This window comes from Leptonychotes weddellii, chromosome 5, assembly GCF_054177405.1.
Source record: "Leptonychotes weddellii isolate Sample4059 chromosome 5, ASM5417740v2, whole genome shotgun sequence".
Classification (NCBI taxonomy): domain Eukaryota; kingdom Metazoa; phylum Chordata; class Mammalia; order Carnivora; family Phocidae; genus Leptonychotes; species Leptonychotes weddellii.
Window position 1 is genome coordinate 93,665,440 of NC_138373.1, and position 22,253 is coordinate 93,687,692.

General features: G+C 34.6%; 1 protein-coding gene across 13 annotated transcripts in view; it reads right to left on the reverse strand.

Annotated features, from left to right (window-relative positions):
- KIF21A (kinesin family member 21A) overlaps nt 1–22,253 on the reverse strand; it is a 147,088-nt gene that overhangs the window by 23,878 nt on the left and 100,957 nt on the right. For 2 of the 13 annotated variants that reach the window (XM_006727696.3, XM_006727697.2), the window contains 14 exons: nt 19,348–19,416; nt 19,041–19,252; nt 18,731–18,884; nt 18,027–18,221; nt 17,482–17,583; nt 16,304–16,469; nt 15,818–15,838; nt 11,439–11,499; nt 11,012–11,066; nt 8,142–8,356; nt 5,654–5,761; nt 3,958–4,086; nt 1,839–1,877; nt 1,147–1,158 (listed from right to left, as the gene is read on the reverse strand). In XM_006727696.3, coding sequence (XP_006727759.1) covers nt 1,147–1,158; nt 1,839–1,877; nt 3,958–4,086; nt 5,654–5,761; nt 8,142–8,356; nt 11,012–11,066; nt 11,439–11,499; nt 15,818–15,838; nt 16,304–16,469; nt 17,482–17,583; nt 18,027–18,221; nt 18,731–18,884; nt 19,041–19,252; nt 19,348–19,416 — 1,538 coding nt within the window. Of the gene's footprint in view, nt 1–1,146; nt 1,162–1,838; nt 1,878–3,957; nt 4,087–5,653; nt 5,762–8,141; nt 8,357–11,011; nt 11,067–11,438; nt 11,500–15,817; nt 15,839–16,303; nt 16,470–17,481; nt 17,584–18,026; nt 18,222–18,730; nt 18,885–19,040; nt 19,253–19,347; nt 19,417–22,253 lie in introns of all 13 variants that reach the window. The other 11 variants (XM_031032126.2, XM_031032134.2, XM_031032144.2 and 8 more) reach the window with 8 other exon arrangements.

Genomic DNA, 22,253 nt, shown 5'->3' on the forward strand with positions numbered 1-22,253 from the left:
AGATGATGAAACTAGACCTACTGAGCTGAAAAGAAAATATTCATTGGAGAGAGGATACAAGAGCAGGTTAAGGGCTGAATATTTAAAGAGCTGTCATATACACACAGAAAGAGGTCTGTGGATTAATTCAATTAATTAATCCCAGAAGATTAATTCTGGCAGAGCTCAAGAGGGCTGATGAATAGAAATGTAAATTTAAGCTCAGGACTAAAAAAACAAACAAACTTTATTTTTAGGGTGTAGTTATAATGATTTCAAAAAGTGAAAGTTGTTCCTCATCACTAGAAATGACACCAGGAATTATTATCACTGGATATATAATTATAATTATAAAGTCCAAAGCGTATTTGCATACATGTGTCAATGTGAGATTCATGAAATTCATGCTCAGTAACTTGTTTGTAATCTGAGAAGTTAACCAAATTAAAACTGAAATGGAAGCCAAACCTCCCCAAAAGTCTGAATCTCCATTTTGAAATCCTTTTGATGTGAGGTTACATCTATGAACTGAAGCCACAGAATTAGAACTATAGCTTCAAATGTTCAAGAGGGTGACCTAACACACAGTCAACTGCTACTGGTACTTCTCAAACAGAAAATAGGCATGTATATTCCAACAAGCTGATCATAAAGAAAAAAAATCACGTTAATAGCCTAAGACAAAACAGTCTGTCATGGTAAAGGTTGAAACATTACCAAAGTGAATATTTGCCTCCAGTGACTTATGTATGGCACTGCCACTGTGAAAAGCCTCTTTTTCATTTTTATGTTTTAATATCATTGATTATTCAGACTTCTGAAGAAAAATAATCTCAACATTAAATACAGCATTTTACTAAGATACTGAAAAATACTCTCCAGTCACAACATTAGGACTAATATTTTATAGAGATTACCTTACACCAAAGATAATTTTTAAAATCAGAAATTGAAAACATACATCCATGGTATTTCTTTCACTATTAAAATTAATCTATTCACATTCTGAAATATAGAAATCAACCTAAAAATAGTTTAAGTTAAGGTCAAATATTGCAAAGTTGTACAACAAACCGGCCTGAAGGAAAAAAAAAATGCTTATTTTTGTTCCATGCAAAGCAGTAAAATCTTGTAATACTATAAATGAGATTAATTTCCTCTGCCTACCTTCTGGAGGATCTACTGATGATCAGCAAAATGGCCATAACAGGGGAAACAAGTGCAAAAAGAGAGGAGACAAAATGATAAGTGGAAAGAGGAAATGATAGAAAGAGAGAAATTAAGGGTCCAAAAAAAAAAAAAAAAACCCATAACATGAAAAAATTCAACATTGTTATTTTTAAAACAGCATCTATCAGAAGAAAATATTTATTATTTTAGAAAAACTCCTTTGCTTTCTATTTCTTCTTATATTTTAGGTATCATAGTATCTTTTCCCCTCCTAGCATATCTTTTTTTCAGGTTTTCACAAAACCTTCCATAAACTTTTTACTTATCATCACTAAACCAACCAAAAAAAAAACTTATTTACCTCCCACACTTTGAAGGACTGAAAACATTTAATCACTGAGGAACAATGAAATCAATATTCATAGAACTTAATTTCTTTCAAATAAAAGATTTATAGACAGAAAACAAACATCCCAATTTCCTGTGTTATTATACAAAAAAAAAGTTTGCCACTGCTTTGTCTAAAAGGTATGACAAAAACATATTAAAATTAATATGTTTAAAAATATTAGTGTGTTTACATGGTTTATAACAAGTTATGCATACAAAAGTGAGATATGCCTATAGTTTCTAGGAAGGCATCTTAGAACATCAACGAAATGCCAGAATGTAGGAAAGATAGAAAGTACCTGTGTACCTCCGACAGAGAGGAATCACTTTCATCAGACCTACAGTGAAAGAGTTAGAATTATGAGGAGAAAGTACACAGAGGTCAATAGGTAGACACTGAGATTGAACTGAAAACCAACAGTATGAATAATAGAAATATAGCAAACATTTCCTTTATAGTGAATGCCCTGCTTTTCTATTTGCACTGAATATCTGCAAATTCAATGTACAGCTACATCTAGTAACATATTTTATTCTTATGTTTTCTCCTAAGACTTTGAGGCAAAACTTTCTATTACTGATCTACAGAAAACCTATCAATCCTCACTTCTAAAGTTTGGGCCCTAAAGAGGAAATATATCGAGTAAGTAAAATACATCACTTCAAGATTCTTCCTATTTAATTTGATTAGTACTAGAAATTTTTTCTCATTTAAACAGCTATTAATGAATTTTATCCATCTTGATAATTACTTTGGATTTAGATTCTAATGTTTACATGCAAAGCAAATTACCCAAAAAGCAATAACCTTTGATTTTAATTTATCTCAAAAACATGGAGGTCTCCTGATGAGGGAATCCCTCAGTAATAGAGGACTTTAGTAGGATTTTAAAAATAGGTGAGCCACTCCTATCAGTCCTACCCTGAAACCTGCAAGACTAGCAATAAGTCTGGGTTATCGTGAAAATCTATCAATTTGTTGTTTGGGAAGAAGGAGGACAGAGTGAATGTTGATGTGGAAAATAAGCAGAAACAATGTGTGGGATCTGCTTCTAGCTGAGATGTTCTAGTATCAAAAAAGAGTCCGAAAGAAAAATGATTCAAAAGGTAGGTGAGTCTTTGAAAATGTAGTCAGTTATTCTGAGTTTTAGCTTATAGAGATGATGACAGAGTCAAATTATTGGTAGCTTATAAAATATGTCTGTAGAAAATATAAAACTATGACTAGGATTGTCAAGATTATCAAGACTGACAGAAAATCTTATGCCTGTGAATGTAAGGCAGACAAAATTTAATAATTCTTCATATCATTAGTGAAAACAGACTTCTCAAAGACATTCCTAATGTTCTTCTACTCTTTTCTCAATTAAATGGGAGCTATGACTTAATAATGTTAAGAGTTGTTTTTCAATAACGCATGATATTTATCTGTCTAGATCATTTTAAAGGACATGTCATCTACTGATTAAACTATATTAAAATCTAATCAAGAAATTTATCCATAAATTAGGCAGATTAAAAATTCTTTCAAAATGTGTGCTTCTCTAAGTCTACAGAGCCATCTAGCATGATCTCAACACGCCAGACAGATCTTAAACAGCATCCTATAAATCTCAGAAGTTGTTGATCTACACAGGGAGATTATAGCATAGAAAACAAATAACAGGGATGGGAGACTGGATATGAAGTACATACATCCACAATGTTACATTCAAAATCAAAGCAGGTAAGTCAGAGTTAATAAATATCTTACAGCAGCATTGTTAGTACTGAATTCTTGCAAGAGAGATTCTGGCTCAATGTGGGAATACTTTTTCACTTCAAATTTAATGCAAATTGTATTTCTCACACCCCTCTAACTTCTCTTCCTCCACAACCCACCTTCAGTCCTAACCCCCTCCACCTATAAAGGAACTGTCTTTTATTATTTTATTTTATTACTAAAGTTTTGTGATAGATTTGTGTCAAACAACCAAATGGTAACATGTTACACATATGACAATGGTCTTTGTAAACTGTTATATGCATGGAAGGTAAAATATTTGCCTCTTTTCAACTCAGGCAACATGGATTAGAGGCTTTTGTGGGCTCAGAGAAGCTGAAGAGTCCCAAGAAACGTAAACTTCAAGTGGCCTCAAAGATATTTCAATTCTAGTTTACTTAGAAAAGGCAAGACAAATGCTGAAAGTATAGCAATGCAAACCTACAACAGGGAATAATGTTCAGCAGGAAAATAATTTTCTCTCATCTTTTCTATATGGTTCATTTCCCATTGGAAAAACATATCAAATATGACAAGAGTTCACAAGTCAGACTTCATCTCCCACACAAAGAGATGGCTAAATGTTTTCTACAGACCATATTGAAAGGCTCAGAACACTGTAATAAACAGAGGGACTCTTTTCCATAAAGACTTACTTATCCTGCTGAACGGATGTGCTTCCCTGAGAAACAGTAAGACGGTTAAAAACATTCAGTTCATTACGGGGCCGGCTTGGTGGGGAAGAAGGAGGTGAAAGACTAGCCTCTGAGGTTCCAGAATCTGAGCTACAAGAAAAAAAGAACATTAAAATAGGTGGCTTTAATTGGTTATGATTTGTTAGGAATGTTATAAGAAACATGCTTTTTTAAAAAAGCTTTTCATTAGAGAATTCCTTCCATCGTTCCTCTCTTCCTTTTTTGTAAGATAAAATACACTCTGAACAGGGGCGCCTGGGTGGCTCAGTCGGTTAAGCGGCTGCCTTCGGCTCAGGTCATGATCCTAGGGTCCTGGGATCAAGCCCCGCATCGGGCTCCCTGCTCGGTGGAGAGCCTCCTTCTCCCTCTCCCTCTGTCTGCCGCTCTGCCTACTTGTGCTCTCTCTCTATCTCTGTTAAATAAATAAAATTAAAAAAAAAAAAATACACTCTGAACAATTTAACTAAAAAAAAAAAAAAACCTTTTTCACTGGATTTTGTTACATTGCCCACAAGATGGCACTAAAGAAAATGTTCGGTCTGCTGAAATCTAAAGTCATTACAAATAAAGGAAGCCAAATTTATTTTAGAGTTAAAACCAAGCTACTCACTTGACAGATGGGGAAAGAGAGCCAGAGTGTTTAAGAGCGATTTGCTTTTTCAACGATTCACTTACTTTTATTTTTATATTACTTATTTGCTCCATCCCCTACCTCCCAATTATCCTTGAGACATTCAATCCAGTAGAAACAGGCAAATTACATCTTTAGATACAGGAAGCAAGGATAATTAAAAGGATAATTTCCATGACATTCAAGTCAGCCAAACCAGTGTTCAAAGTAGAGTGTGTTGGTATAAGACTGTCCACTTGGGTACAGAAAATATATGAAAACTTTTTCTGTTTATTTTTATGCTAAAAAATTTGCTCTACTAATATTTAAATGTAGCCTGGCACTGATACTCTCCCTCAAGACCATGTCACAGTTCTACCCGTCACATGCAGCACCTCAGGTGACCTGAGGGAGGAGTGGGTGAGCCACGGGGTAGAGAGGCGACAGGGGCTCTCACCCCCTTCATTCAACTTTCCGCACGTTGCGATATTGCAATTTACAAATGCCCATTTAAGTGGATCATCAGATTATACTACATACTGTTAAGTAAATAACCCTCACAAAACAAAGTTCCTAAAAGATTTCAGCAAGAAACAATTTAAACAGAAAAGAACAGCAAGAGAATGGTACAACTAACACACCCTATGACTAACACTAGTTCTGTCAGCCACTTTAAAGAGGTAAAGTCAGTGGAAGTTTCATCAGTCAAAATCAATTTCAAATTTTTTCTAGAAGACTATCTGAAATACAGATTCACTAACCTTCATCTCAACTGTATATGAACTTTTACAATGATATGCACAAGTAATTGAAAAATAAATAAGAGTACAGGAACCGGGGCAAGCGTTCAAATATTTTTACAGGCTTGTGTGTGACCAAGAAACATTTAGCCAAGCCAACAGCTGACTTGGTTGTCTTGATTAGTCAAATCAGTCATAACCATAGAGCCAGCCTACATTTGGAAAATAACTTCACCATTGTCCTTTAGCATTTAAGTGCAACAGACATGTTATGCAATCTAGTCGATAAAAAGTATGAGTCACTTACTGTTTTTGTTCCTTGGACTTTGATTTTTCTGCTTTTTCATATGCTTTTCTCCTGGTTATAGGGGAAGGCTCTGGTAGCTTTTTTTCTGATAGAGATGACTGTCTGGAACTAAAATAGAAAGAAGACTCTTTAATCATCAAATTTTAAATATATACATACAACTTTGTTTGGCAGATATTCAACCTAAAATTTTTAATAGATTAATAACCAGAACTTGAGAAAGTATTACTTGGGAACAAAAAACAAAACTAGGATAGGAATATATTATATGAGTAATTAATTGATGGAAGCCTGACACCTATATATCTAACTTGTAAATTGGCAATCTTATTACATATCTGAAGCCTATTATCTTTGAATATAAATACCAATCCTATACTGCCAAATAGTTCAAATCATTTATTTGAAACATAAATGATTATGTTGATTAGAACTGTTTCAGTTGAAAAAAAGGTGTCTTTAGAGTCTTACAAGAACAAAAATATTAGAATATCCGAACATGAAAAACAATGAGATTTGATGAATTAATATGAAGACACAGTAAAAAACAGACACACAAATAACACACTAATTTTACCTAACTAGTATTTAGATATTAGTAGCTATATAAATTTTAGTACTAAAAACATTCTTATTATAAACTTTAAATGTTGAATAGTGGCTATGCTATCAACAATTGAAAATGATTATTTTTGCATATGGTGGTAATGAATTTTGATTAGAAAAAAAATTTTTTTTGCTATGTTTTTGCTACTCTTGGCTAGGTATATTAATAAGCAAACACACTAAGGAATTAGAAAGCAATATTACCAGAATGGGCTTACATGATGCCCATTTGAAAGTGAAAGCTAAATATTTAAACTTCATGTACCTGACTTTCTAATCAAAAGAAATCACATTTCAAAAATCCTTCAACAAGTTAAATCCTGGGGGCCACCTGAGTAAATTATTTTACATCATGCAGTAATGACTTATTAAGAGTCACCACACCAACCTTGTCTATCTCTTAAGTTTTTACAGGATGACACAAGCGCCTGGATTTATGAAAACCTGAAGACAGATCATGTGAAGTGATAGAGTCCAAAACATGTATTTTATAATCTGTCAGAAAGGATACACTTTAAAAATGAAAAGAAGTGGGGAGGGCAAAAAGGAGGTATTACCTGAATCTGGTTTCCAGGCCATAGATTTAGTCTTGAAGTCCCAAAAGTCTCAACTCAAATCTGTTCCTAAAATCTATTCTGTTGATATCACTACCTTCGCCAAAAGCATTTCTTCAACAGTCATCTTATCAAATAAGCACTGAAGCCATTAGCTATACTGGTTAGCAATCTCTATTAGCAAATCCAATAGTTAATTTAGTTAATTACATAGGCCACATCAAGCACATGCAAGAAAGTTGCCATCACTAAAATTAAATTTGGATCGAAAGGTAGCAGATGGGCTTACTGAATGGAAGATGACAGAAACGTTTTCATAAAATGAAGGAAGTTTTAAAAAAGCTTAAAAAAAGGGGAGTTATGGGGAACAGATACTCAAAGGGGGAAAGTTTGTTATATTTTATTATTTGCAGAGTCATGTAGTATATGCAATTTTTTGGCAAAGTCCTCAATATTCCTCAACACAGTAATGTATTCATTCCATAAATCATTCGCTAGGTCATATGTGAGGGTTACTTTGAAAAAAAAAGTCAGTAAAAATCTTTACCAGTGAATAACTGATCTGATATATAATCTGATATAATGTAATTATCAAAACACACAAAGACACATAGCGTACACAAACATACCAGCTTGGGTAGAGAAATCTTTGTCCTCAAGACAGTAGTGAAAATTCTAAGTAAGTTTTGTTTTGAACAGAATGTCTTTTGTTCACATTATCATAAATGGGAGAGAGAATATTTCCTCCTTCAAATCTTTAATAATACCAATAAAAATATCTTGTGCATGTATCCCAGATATGCAATGCAATGTGCTTCAAGGCAAAAAATTAGGAAAGCTTAAAATGATTAAGTTTGTAATTGATATTTCTTTTTCTTTATAGGGTTAGCAAAGGTTTGCTATCCTGACCAGCCTCTTAAAACGAGGACATACATTAATTCAGAGCAAATCTGAGACTTTAAAGCTTCTGTTTTATATAATGGCTTTATAGATATAACTACCTGATTTAGGTGTTCCTAAATAAATTTTGTCTGTAATTCATAACTCAGCCTTTGTGAAAATCATAACCCTTAAGAATGACCTTCAAACTCAGAAACAAGCAACGCAGTTGAACAGAGAATATCTCATCTTAAATGATTTCAAATGTCAAAAAAATTAGAGGCGATAATACCTAACAGAAATTCCTTTGAAAACCAGATATCTTATTTACATAATTTTTAAAAATAGAAATAAGAAATTAGCAACATGCACATAAAAAATTAAAAAAGAAAGAAAACGAAAAAGAAAAGCCAAAAGAAAGGACGTTAGTGTAGCTGGGCCAGACTTACATGCTGCCTATCTTAGAAGGGAAGCCAGATGGGGGAGGGAGCTCTTTTTCCCTAGCAGAAGTACCACTTGTCTCTGTATTCATTCCAATCTCTTGCCCTTCTGCAACAGGTGTAAGAGGGCCCGGCAAGGAGGCATCTCCTGTACTAGTATCTGAGGCTAGTTCACTGCTATCTGCATACAGCAATTCCATTTGAGTGGTGGTTCTCCTTCGGGCCTAGTCAGAGAATGGAAGGAAAAGCAATCAGGAGCAAACTTCTGCAGAGATGATTAGGGAATAGAGATTTAATATTAGTTTGAAATAGGTAACAACATTGAGCATGTCATTTCCTAGCAAGTGTGTCAAACATAGCACGTAAGATAGTGACAAGCCAGAGCTATAGCCAGATAAGACCTTTAGGGGCCATAATAATAGCCAACATTTTATATTGCACTTATTGTAAGCCAGGCATTGTTCAAACACCTTATTATATTAGCATGTGCTATCATTATCCCAATTCACAAATGAGGAAGCTAAGGCACAGAGAAGCTAAGTAATTGACCCAAAATCACACAACTGGTAAGTGGCAAAGCCAGATTCAAAAACAAGCAATTTGCCACCCTGCCAACTCATGGCCAGCTCCCTCAACACAGAATTTTTTTAAAAAATGAAAGAAGAAAGAAATTAAACCAAAAGTTAACTGCAGGGAAGCTCAACTAAATTCTGATTTTTCTTATGTTTAAATGCTTTTTTTAATATCACTTTTAAATTTTATTTTAATATCTCTTTTAAAATCTGCTTCTCAGTTTTTGGGACCTTGTCCTCCTGATGCCTTGGCTGTGTTTTTAACCTGCCTGCTAGGTAATTCAACACCAGCCTGCACCAGCTCTCAGCAGCACAGTGAGGCAGGGGAAGGTTATTTTCCTAGAATCTAAACTCACTATACACATTCCTTACCTTACTCTTGAAAACTGACTGACTACCCTGTTGTTGCTCAGTTGTTATTATCACTAAGGTATTAAAGGATAAGCAAGGTGCTTATCAGATTATAAGCCTCTAAAGAGCAAACACCCTGTTTTATTCAACTTTATATCCCCTATACTCAGCATAGTGCTGGTACATACCTATTTAACATATACAGTCAACTTTATTTTTTCAGTGATGAAAAATAGATGATATGAGATCCTTTCAGGTGTCTCTGTAGTTTAAAAGGAGTAGTAGGTAGCACCTCAGAAAATTTCTGGGAAAAGGAAAGCCCTCCAACCAGTTTTTTACCTGGTCAGTTCTCCTCACTGCCAATAGTCCAAGGCAGAGAGGAATCATGTTCTTATGAATCCCTAAGCACAGTGGTTCCTTCAGGAGATGACTTTTAGGGCCCAACTTCACACCTCTCTGGCAGCCCAGCAGGCCATGAATAACTAGGCTTTCATGGGGCCTGAAAGACATTCAGGACCTTAACAGATTCTCTCTTCCACTTAAGATGGGATCCAAACCATACTAGGATGTTTTCTTTGAGTTTGGGTAACTTCTGTTTAGTCACTTAGAAAAATAAAACACAAACCACATGTTGCCAAGGATCATACATAGAGCTTGGCGACACTTTTTTTTTTTTTTTTGATTGGTTTAACCAGTGTTTTAAAGATCAGGAAATCCTACATAAAAATCTATATTTAAGGCTTCTTTGGAAATAACAGAATTTCTAGAAGTCTCAGGCCTATATTCCTCATGACAGAAATGAGCGAGAGTTAAGTAGTGGTTATTTGCTTAGAAGAGGCATGTCCTCTTCAGGTAATCATAATGACTCCTACTCATTATTTTACAGCTAGCCAAATTGCTCATTTATATTACGTGACTGTTCACTATGGGCCTTCAATCTGTCCTAATTCAGTTGCACAGTGTTATTCTTTCAGGTTCTGATTCTCTCCATTCATTCATCAAATATTTACTAAACACTACAAGAATTCTTTGTTTTTAAACATCTTAAAATAATGGTTAGTTAATTCATCCACTATCAAATGCTAACAACTCTCAATCTGAAACATACTATGTGTATCTTACACATTTAACAGCATGTGTCACTGATATTTTTTTAAACCTTATATGCATTATAGCCTCATCACTTTTTAATACAACATGATGATTAAGAGTTGGCTTATCATTCAAACCACCTCAGGATACTAGTTTAACAAAATAAATATGAAACACTATGACATACTAGAATGTTAAAATTTCAACAATTTCCTGTTAATTTACAAATTTTGCAAATTCATGCTGTATGCCACTACAGGGTCTACAATCTCCTATATTATTAGGAAATTTAGGTGACTTTAATAAACTAGCACATTACTTCCTTAAAGGGTAATAAAACTTTTAGGAAAAACCTGGAAGAAAAAAAGAATTGGTCTCCACCATCATATCTTCTCTAGTAGAAAAAGTGCAATAATGCAGTAAAGCACAAGTTCCACGAAGCAGAAATGTTTCAGTATAATTTTTCCCAAAGGAGAATATGGTAATACAGAACTAAATTTCTTACACATGGGAGCTCTGGTAAAAGTATGCCAATTTGCTAACCTACGAAGGGTCTGAAACCTATGTGTGTGTTTGTTTATTTGTTTGTTTATTTTTGAGAGAGAGAGCGTGCAAGCGTGGGGGAGTGGGGAGGGGAGGTGGAGAGGCAGAAGGAGAGAGAGAATGTTAAGCAGGCTCCACGCCCAGCACAGAGCCAGACACAGGGCTCAATCTCACGACCCTGAGATCATGACCTGAGCCAAAATCAACAGTTGAACACTTCCCAACTGAGCCACCCAGGCACCCCTGAAACCTATGTGTTTAATAGTGATAACAAAAAACAGTGGGAAAGGATGCTTACCTGCTATTTTCAATTCTCCTTACCTTGCTTTTAGGTTTCACTTCACCACAAAGTTTCATAAGGTCTGAAGATAGCGTGCTATACACAAATAAATAATTAACCACAGATTAAAGGGGAACTTACAGAAAACTGTATGTCTTCTATGTTTATAACTATAGAAAACATCTTACATGTCTATGGGTAAGAAAAGACAATATTTAAAATCAAAATGAACTAATTTAAAAATAATTCATTTTCTTTCTTTAAATATCCCAGTACATTTTATTTTAAAATTTGTGGTGGTTAAATATGGCTTAGTTTGGTTTCCATAATACTGTTTCTAGTGCTATTCACTTAGCCATAAAATTCAAATTAGTTGTTTTATGGTAATTGTTTGAAGCAACAAGATAAAAGTATTTAAAATATTACAGAAACAAGTAAAATCTATTAAGTTTCTAAAGGCTCTTTTACCTTCCTTCTGATCCTGGGCTGTTTAAAGGTGCATCTTCATCAGTACTATCCTCTACATTTTCTAAAAAAAAAAAAGAAATGTCCAAAACCTAAGTATTATCCACATGTCATAATTTGAATGATTGAAATCCCCATGCCATAATAAACATCAGCCCAACGTCTCAATATAGGCAGTCTGGTTTTAGTTACTGAATCCGAATAGAAATGTAGAAAAATATTTCTAAGAAACCCCTCTGATTATGTGTCCTAAAATGAGAAAAAGGGTTCAAAATAAGAAAAATCACAAGTTCGAATCATAAAACATAGAAGAACGACATTCATAGGACGGAAATGAGATCATGTATTTATCAGAGTATGTGTAATTGTATACATTTTTCAGAGTATGTATTTATTCCATGCCATCCAAACATATGAAAAACCACTGAGTAAAATATAAGATTAAAATAAATGTTGCATGAGCTCCCTTTAATGTATTAAGCCAATTTCAAAAACTACGTAAGTGTAAACATACTTGCTATATTTTAATCAGTATGCCAACTTACTTAAATAGTTTCCTTTATTGTTATTTTTGTTTTCAACTAGAGAGTAAGAGTGTGTGCATGTGTGAAAGTATTCAGAAGTTACACATCAGCATGCAGCTCATTCACACGTACATAAAAGACAAAAACAATAGGTTTGCATGCAACGGTTTTGTAACTGAATACAAGTAATCACCACTATTTCAGAACAACTGTAACAGACTAGTAAAAGAGAGGAGAAAAAGCAAACAAGGAAACTAGTAGGAAGTCAATAAATCAAAGAGCCACTGAAAGTAAACTATGTAAAATGTCAATGAGCCCCTAACATGGGTGCAGGTTTTTAAAACATACACATTTTATTATAAAACCAATCCACAAAAATAACATTATAAATTACATATATTAATGAAAATTATGCATGATTCATCCCCTTTTAACTTTTAATTTTATACATGTGGATTGTAGACAACTAATTCCTTTCTCTGATGCTCCCTTCTTCTTCACTGGTTAGCTGATACTTTGTTAGAAATTCAGTAATGCTTGATATGTGATAGTATTATCTAAAATGGAGCCCATCTAGGACCCATACAAAGGGAATTTATTTTCTGAAGTGAAGAAAACGGTGGTCTTGAAGGCAATGTGTATCTGAAAGCCCACCACTAGAGGGAGGCTCATGAACTTACTTCACGGACAGGATAACTGAGTGCCAAGGTGACTGCATTATTAATAATGTAGAACATGCGGTTATAAAGAAATGACAAACTAGTCTTTATTTTCCCATGTATAAAAGCAGGCTAAGATTGGCTAGTATTTTTCTTGTAGAAACCAGTTAGTATGAAACCAGTTAGTATGTTAAACATCATGTGAGTGCTTAGTAAAAACTTAACTCTTGCTGAAGCATGTATGTGTAATTAGAGATAATCATGGTTTGACATAACCAAACTGGCAAAAGGATAGAGGCCCCCACCCAGAAAGTCACCAGATCAAACTCCTCTTCAGGACTGAGCTTAGTCTGAGCACTATAGTCTTCTGGGCAACCAGTCACACCATCAGCCCACCGCTGTACTCCTAACTTTGGGAACACACATCCAGGCCACTACCAGCTTTGTTTCTCATCACCACAGAATTAAAGCTAAAGGCAGAGACTTGCAACTCCCGAATGCCTTAAAGTTCATCTTTATCAGTTAATTTGCACAGTCTCACTTCACTGGAAGTTAACCAAGTATTTTTAAGTCTTTAAGTTATTTTAAAAAAAAAGTCGTAAAAATAGTATATACTTAAAAGGTCTAACATAGCAGCCTAAAGACCACTATCCTAAGAAAGGCCTTGCTTGCAAAGTTGGACTTTGTCTGGCATCTGGAAACTTGACTCACAGAGTGTCCCCAGTCACTAGTTAACCACTGAAGGTACTTGAAGGTACTTAGAATGTTTGTGCAAATGATATGGTCTATGCTAAACTCCTGGGAGTCTTGAATCCTGGTACATACTACATAGATGGTATGTATGTGACCAGTCCCCAGGAAAAACTTCAGGTTCTAAGTGTATGGACTTCCCTGGGCATAAACGTTGTACACATGCTGCTGCATTTTCATTCCAGAGGGAAAGGAACATTCTGTGTTATCTCCCCAGGAAGGAGAGAGCATAAGGAAAACCAGACTTGGATTCCTCTAGGCTACCTCTGTGTATTTTTTTACCCTTATGATCCAGCTGTGTAATCTTCCTACACTGCTCTCATGAATCTTTGCCATGAATACCACCATATGCTGAGCCCCATGAGTCTTCATAGCAAATCTCCAAAGATAGGGATGATCTTAGGGAGCCTAACATAGGGAAAAAAGAAGAGGATAATAAAAATGTTCTTCAAAGGCTATAAAAGTACACACACATTAACAAGGCCCACCCTCTAGCCTTATGTTCCATCATTCTAGGCCATGTACTTGTTGCTCAGGGCACCAACCTGCCTGAAGGCCCCATGCACACAATACTGTGAATGAGTCTCTGCATTTTAGTTTTGTCATTGCCTGGAGTGACTCCTCTCTGCCCCCCTCTCACCTTGTCTTTTGCCTAGCTAACTCTTTTTCTTCTTTTGTGTTTCAACTCAAATGTCACGTTCTCCAAAATCTTTTATCAACTCCTCCCTTCTTATTGGGTGGCCCCACTCTGTGTTCCTATAACTCCCTACATATATCTCAATCACTGCCCTCACTGAATGTATCATACTCTGTTCATGGTCTGCCACCCTCTGCAAGGCATCAAGTCGATGAGGGCAAGATTTTGTGTCTTATTTAAATCCCAGCACTCAGCCCAAGGCTTGAGGTAAAATTGGAGTTAAGTACAGTTCTCTGGCTTCTGAGGACTTAACTTCCATTTTTTTTTTCCCTCCAAGCACCTCTAGGCTAGATTATGGCCCCCATCTAGAGCGCAGATTTCAGTCACAGAGACAGGTTACATCAGCTGAATGGGTTTCCACTCTCTGCTTCTGACCCTTTTTCAGCCAAAGATAAATGAAAGTTGTTTGAAAGTTATGAAAAAGTAGCACTGCCCATCAAATTAGCAGTTTAATATCTTCTGCACAAAAGGACATTAAGGAGGACATTTGCATTTTCTTCCAAGTTAAAAGAGACAATGAACTTAAGTAAGAATTTACTTATTACTAGAGGTTGGGCCACAAAGAACAAAGACAAGGAACAGGAGAGGGAGGGGGAAAGAACAGGAAGAAAAGAAACGTGCCTCATAACACATGGAATATCAAAAATTCTAGTTATAATCCAGGAATTTGGGCAGTCTTGATTAGGAAATAACCAATCCTACTTTTTCTACCTGTACTTGTTATAGCTTGAGCAGATTAAAAGCAGTATTCCCATAACCTAAATTATGCAGTGGATCTCAAGGAAATACTACGTTGAGATTAACATGTGATATAAACATCTAAAAAATCAAATAGCTCATGTATTTTATTTGTGTAACATCTTACTTAAAACAAATTTAGATGTATAGATTGTGTTTATTCTAATGACACAGACAAGTAAGTACATTACTCTTTCAGTTACAGTCCTTTCCTTTAAGTATAAAACTTTTGGCAGCTGTGTACTTAGAAAAAGAAAAGTTCAGATCAGATTTTGAAATAATTTTAATTAAATAAAAACTGCTCCAAAACAATCATTCAGAAAAATGGCAAGTAATAAAATTGCCCTGATACTCCTGGTCCTTCATGTATATAATCACTAAGAGGACTGGATGTAGTTGATGTGAATGTTGTAGTGGCAAAGAAAGAGGTTGAAAATTTCTATACTTGGTGATCTCTAAAGCCCATTCTAATCTGAAAATATTATAATTATAAATATTGTTTTAATCTGTTCATATAAAATGCTTTGAAGTTTTATTCAATTTATAATGTTAAAATATATGTTGAATTTTAAAAAAATTAAGAATAGCTGAGAATCTATCAAATATATACCAAAGATATATGCTAAGGGAAGTTAATTATGAGGTTAAAACAACAGATGCAAGTTAACAGATATATTTAAAAATTAAAAAGAAATGTGTACTCCATTTTTTTCCTACAAGAAAGAAAAAGAAGGGCTTATGAAACTGGAGCCACAGCTGGATGTCAAAAAAATAAAAGAGAAAATTAACTAAAGCCTACTTCTTTAAATATCTAATAGTTTTTAAATCAAGAATGTAGAAGAAAGACAAAAGACTTAGTATGTTTGTGATCATGGATACATTTCAAAAAAGATCATGCAAAAACCAGTTGGCTGCCAATAAAAATTTTAAACATAAGATGTACCACAATTAGTGTACATGAACAATTAGTAATTCATGCAGCTGTAGGGTACACAGAAAGCTAAATATACTTACCTAAAGGTACGCTATCTAGATCTGTGTAAATAACAGCAAAAAGGAAACAAAAAGCAATACTCCAATCAAAATAGATCCAATGTTAAGAACTCCCAAATAAAACAAGATTATGTACCATTTATAAGATATGTAGAATAGATGCCATAGAAAACAATTATTATTTTTCAAGGCAGTTAGATATGCAGAGTAAAGTAATGAAACTTGGTTAATATTTTAAATAACCAATTCAGAAACTTGGTTGATCCACAAAAACTAATTGCTTAATAAGGTTAAACAAGCCTTTTTAAGTTGGTAATCATTTCTTGGAATGACAATAATTACATCCCCCAAATTTATACATGCAAATTAAAGAAGGAATAATTATTAAAAGCATAAGTAAATATAGCATCTATTCAGTCAAGCAATAGGGGAAAGAGGTATAGTATAGCATTCTCGAAGAGCAAAGCTACCATGCAATTCATTTAACTGAAATTTAGTCCAAATTACCTTGTAAAGCATGGCCTAGTAAAGCATCTAGCTCAGGATTTAATTCTGCTTTCTCTTTCAACATATGGAATAGCAGCTGGTTTTGTGTAGCACTGGTTATTTCAGTTTGTTTAAGCCGACCTTCAAGTACTTTAATTTGAGCCTCTTTCTGGGCAGCCTGAAGACCCTGTAATTACACAGAAACATAACAACAACAACAACAATTATCTTAGGTAATACAAAACAGAATCTACTACACAAAGATCTGTATCAAATAGCAAATGTATATAATACATGGACTTTGACATCAGATAGACCTTGATTCATCAAAGCTCCTCCACTTACTAGCCTGGTGACCTTACCTTATCTTCCTGATTCAGTTGCCTCATATGCAAAATGATAGGAATAATACCTACTTCCTAGCACACTGTAAAGATTAAGTGGGAGAACATAAAATAAAGGGTGTAGCACAGTCCCAAAGTGGTAAAAAAAAAAAAAAAAAGTGACTCCGAAATCATTATCACCTTCAACAATTAGTTATAAGTTTCTTACAGGTGACAGGTTAATAATGTATTTACATTCAAAGAGGAGGGAAGTGCCACTGTATTTTTTTTCTTTCCGATTTTCTTTTGAGATGTAAAGAATCAATATAGGGGCGCCTGGATGGCTCAGTCGTTAAGCGTCTGCCTTCAGCTCAGGACGATCCCAGGGTCCTGGGATCGATCCCCACATCAGGCTTCCTGCTCCGCCGGAAGCCTGCTTCTCCCTCTCCCACTCCCACTCCCCTTGCTTGTGTTCCCTCTCTTGCGGTGCCTCTCTCTGTCAAATAAATAAATAAAATGTTTAAAAAAAAAAAAGAAGCTTTTTTAAAAAAAAATCAATATTAAACCAAAGTTATGATACCAAATTTGTTTGCACCCCAAGAGATTTTCCTTTTCATTTTTCCTTTGCTAAAGCAAAAGATGAATTATTTCTTGTTTAAGTTGTTTATCTCTTCTAATACACAAGTACAATGGATGACAGGCTAATGGAATTAATCGAAATAGTGCTGACTTTTCTTAACTCTAAAGAAAGATAAAAGAATGCTTTTCAATTAAAAAAAATCTTACTTATTACAGAGGAAAGGGTCACTGGAGAAAGATAAACAAAATGAATTAATCAAAACTTAGGTTTTCCATAATGGTGTAGTTAGATCATACCTTACTGATACCCATTGACAGGAAGTGATCTAGCAGGTATCGGGCTTCTGTAAGCGTGCAAGCATTAATGACTGCAGTGACATCCAATGTTTCTCCTTCTTCCTACATCAAACAAGCATTTGATGAACATTACTTTGAGCTGAATGTATTCAAACAGAGGCAAAAGCCTATTATTTCATTTATTTATTTGGTAGTATCAGGTTAGTTAATAAGACGCCTGAGAAAAATGTAAAATATGATCTCTACCCCAAGAAACATATGTGCTAGTTGAAAAGAAAAAACACACTTGAGCAGTTAAGAATTCAAATGGATTAATAAATGATATACATTTCTAAACATTTTTGATTTTACAAACAATAAATAATATCACAAAATCAACAGAGAAATCTGGAGAGCAGGCAGGGAGTTATATCAATGTGAAATCTAAGAATCATATTAAACCAATAAATAAAAAACTCCTTGATATAAAAATTCAAAGTGCTTTTAATGATAAATATGAAAATATCTTCCTTAAGCCATTAACCATTTTTTTTACAATTACAAACCTTTGCTTCTTCCATCTGCATGATGTTGGCTTGGCAATCAGAGATACTGTCATTGATGTAATCTATATTAGCAGTTAATGACTCCATCTCCTCATTGATGTTTACCACATTTTTATCTCCCTCTCCACTCTCCTTGACTATCTTTTCCCGTCTTTTTGAAAGTTTCTCTCGCCTTTTTGTGAGTTCTTCCCGTTGCTATTGAGAAAACAGATTGGATTTCAAGAAATAATATTGATCCAGGACATTATGCTAAGTGAAATAAGTGAGTCACAGAGGGACAAATACTGTAAGACTCCATTTATATGAGGTATCTAAAATAGTCAAACTCATAGATGCACTAAATAAAATGGCAGTCCCCAGGGGCTGGGGGAGGTGCTGTTCAATGGGTATGAAGTGTCAGTTACGTAAGATGAGTAAGTTCTAGAGATCCGCTGTACAATACTGTGCCTATAGTTAACAACACTGTGCTGTACACTTAAAAATGTGTTAGGAAGGCTGATCTCATGCTGTCTGTTCTTCCCACAATTAAAACAAAGCAAAACAAAAAAAGAAATGATATTCATCTATTCAAACACAATGCAATCAAAACTCACCAAAAAAAGGAAAAAAAATTGGTGAGTATTAATTTACCCAGAGATCAAATTTGGAAAACTAAAATTAACAGCCAGCTAAGGAAGAACATATCTATGTTCTATTTTCCACACCTTGAGGAGTCTATTCATATCTGCCTCCATATTGGAAATAGTCATTTTCTGCATGATGATGTCTGTGACCCTGCGCTCAAGAAGCTGCCACTTCATGCGAGCTGTCTTGGAAGTAAACACTCGGCCAGTCAGTCCTTTCCTCTGATATTTTTTTCTATAATCACATAAAAACAGACAAACATAATTACTTATGTGCAATTAATTACTTGATTGTACACTGCCAAATAATGAGCTGTTTTCCATTGAAGTCCAACATTTAATAATAATGCCACAAAGATTATGTCAGAAGGAATAGAAGAACTGTACTGACCTGGTTCCATTTGCTGTGGGTGTTGGTAAGGCCTGGACTCTTGCCACAGGAATTCTCATTTTCTGCTGGGCTCCTGCCCTTGATACATCTGCTTCTACAGCAGCTGCACTGGAACCCGCGTCCTGGGGGATATCGGATGAGCTCAGCTTCCGAGTGACTTTCCCAGCCACTCTATCTGACATGGGCCTCACTTGCCTACGAAGAGCTGTAACCTGAAAGAGCAAGAGAGATTGGCTCATTCTCTTCATCTACAGAAATATATCATTTACCTCAAAGCCAGAATGTTTCCGCCAAATGACTGACTTGCCTCTTCAGTTTTGCGTCGAAGAACCACTTCTTGGTTTCTTTTTTGGGCTTCCAGAAGTCTAAGTTGATGCTATAAGATAATAACAAATAAGTTAAAATGGTAAACTGAAAGATACGATGCTTCCTACTCCTGCATTAATATAGTCCCCCATCCCATTGGGAACTATAATAGTTCTTAGCAGAATCTGAGCTAACAACAACCTTGCAACCATTACTAAAAATTAGGATATTTTATTCTAATAAATAAAAATGCACACTGATGCAGCCACCTTTTTCTAAAAAATGAATCAGAGATACTGTCATTGATGTAATCTATATTAGCAGACATACTTTTATTTAAGATACAGTATATAATACTTACTATACACAAGTACTTTTCTAAATGCTTTACAAATATATCATTTCATTTTTGCTAGACATTTTGTTTTGCTAGCTGAGGCATGAACAGGAAGAAACACAGCTTAGAATATTTTCAATAAAGTCACTTTACAATATATACAGTAATTATTAACTGTTTTAAATATAGGGAAAACATATAATAATTATATTAACACTTTATAATAACTTTGAAAATATTATGTTCGGTAAAGTAAATGAACAATAAAACATGTCAGTATTGGTTGCCAATTTGTTTCTAGGTACTTTATATGATAAAGACAATTCATTATAAATTACTCTAAGCCTTTTTATAGGGCTATAATTTAGGAAAGAATTTTGGGGCTAAAAAAGAACAGAAATCCTAGTTCTAGTTCTGTCATTTATTCAACTCTGTGATCTTGGGCAAAGCTTAGGAATTGGGCAAATATCCCTTCTGGGACTTAAATTCTGTGATCTACCAAATAACCCTTTATGTTTTCTATCGCTAATTCAAACAGATCATTCATCTCATGTTTATGCATATTCCTGTGTCATTAGATGAGAATTCTTGGAGAAACAGACTCTATCTCATCACTGCCATATCTTCATTACTTACAACAATGATTGACATAGAGGCAAAGTTAACAAGTATTTTTAAATGAATGAACTACCAAAAATTAAAATTAACATATTGTTTGAAGCTTGTTACTACTACATTAAGCTTTTTCTATTCTAAGTTAAATCTCAAATTCATTCATATTATTTGTATGGTGTACAAATATACAAAGGGTTAAAAGATGAATATGACGTGAAACAATTTAGAAAGGGGTTCACAGCTATAAGTAAAAGGGGTGAGGGAGTCTGAATGTTAGCTTTGTATGTGATTAGCCAGCATCACATCTCTGTAACAGAATATTCTATCATATATGATCCTATGTTGTGAAATAAGATTCAAAATTTCCATCCCAGGAGTTAGTTGTTCGATATTGACCTCTATGTCTCATATGAATTAGTTACAAAGAAGTAAGTAGTGAATATTGTAAGAAAATTATTCCTATCATCCCAAAGTTTGGATTAAAAACAAAATAAATACGGTTTTTGTCTTTCTCTGACTTATTTCACTTAGCATAATACTCTCTAGCTCCATCCATATCATTGCACATGGCAAGATTTCATTCTTTTTTATGGCTGAATAATATGTAGAATTTAAGAAACAAAACAAATGAGCAAAGGGAAAAAAAGAGAGAGAGGTGCAAACCAAGAAATAGACTCTTAACTACAGAGAACAAACTGATGGTTACCAGAGGGGAGGGGATGGGTGAAATAGGTGATGGGATTAAGGAGGGCATTTGTTGTGATGAGCACTGGGTGTTGTACAGAAGTGTTGAATCACTATTGTACACTATACTGTACACTGAAGCTAATATTACACTGTATGTTAACTGACTGGAATTTGAATAAAAACTTCTAAATAAATACATAAATAAATAGCCAGAAAGTGGAAATGACCCAAACATCTACCAATTAAGGAATGGATAAACAAAATGTGCTCTATCCATACAGTCATAAAAAGGAATGAACTACCAATACATGCAGTAACATAGATGAACCTTGAAAACATCATGCTAAATTTAAAAAGCCAGATAAAAAAGGCTACATATTGTATATTCCATTCATATGAAACATCCACAGTGGGCAAATCCATGGAGACAGATAGTATACTAGAGTGGCTGTCAGGGGCCAGGGAGGGGGAAGAATGGGAGTGACTGCTAATGGGTATGGAGTTTCTTTTTGGAATGATAAAAAATATTCTGGAATAAAACAGTAATGATTGTTGCACAATTCTGTGAATATACTAAATCCTTAAATTGTACAGTTTAAAGGAGTGAATTTTACGGCTCATGAATATATGCCAATTTTTGTAAATAGGAAAAAAGAAAGAAATATAGTCTTAATACAGCAGTCATCTCATGAAAATATCTACTTTTCTCATTACTCCCTTCTATCTCCTTAAATTGTCTTTTTACCTCCCAAAGTACATGTCTACTTTCTAAAACATGCTGTTTGCTCACATTTTCTTCAGGGAGGATTTAGAACAAGTTGAGCAAGAAAAAAGAACAGAGACTGAAACCTAACCAACAATGGGAAAAAGACCATGATGGCCTCTTCTTCTGAGGAAAAAAAAATCATAAATGAAATAACCATTTTGCCAGAAATTTGGAAAGAAGAAAAAACAAACTGACTATAACCTAAAACCTTAACACAATTACAGTTAGCATGTTGGTATATATCCTAAAATTTTTTTCCCTCATTTTAATCAAGCATGCATATATGAAATGTTACTTTATGAGGCACCTGAATGGCTCAGTCAGTTAAGCCTCTGCCTTTGGCTCAGGTCATGATCTCATTGTCCTGGGATGGAGTCCCACATGGGGATCCCTGCTCGGCAGGATGTCTGCTTCTCCCTCTCCTTCTGCCTCCCCCCCACAGCTCATGCTCTCTCTCTGTCTCAAATAAATAAATTCTTTTAAAAAAATGCTACTTTACACT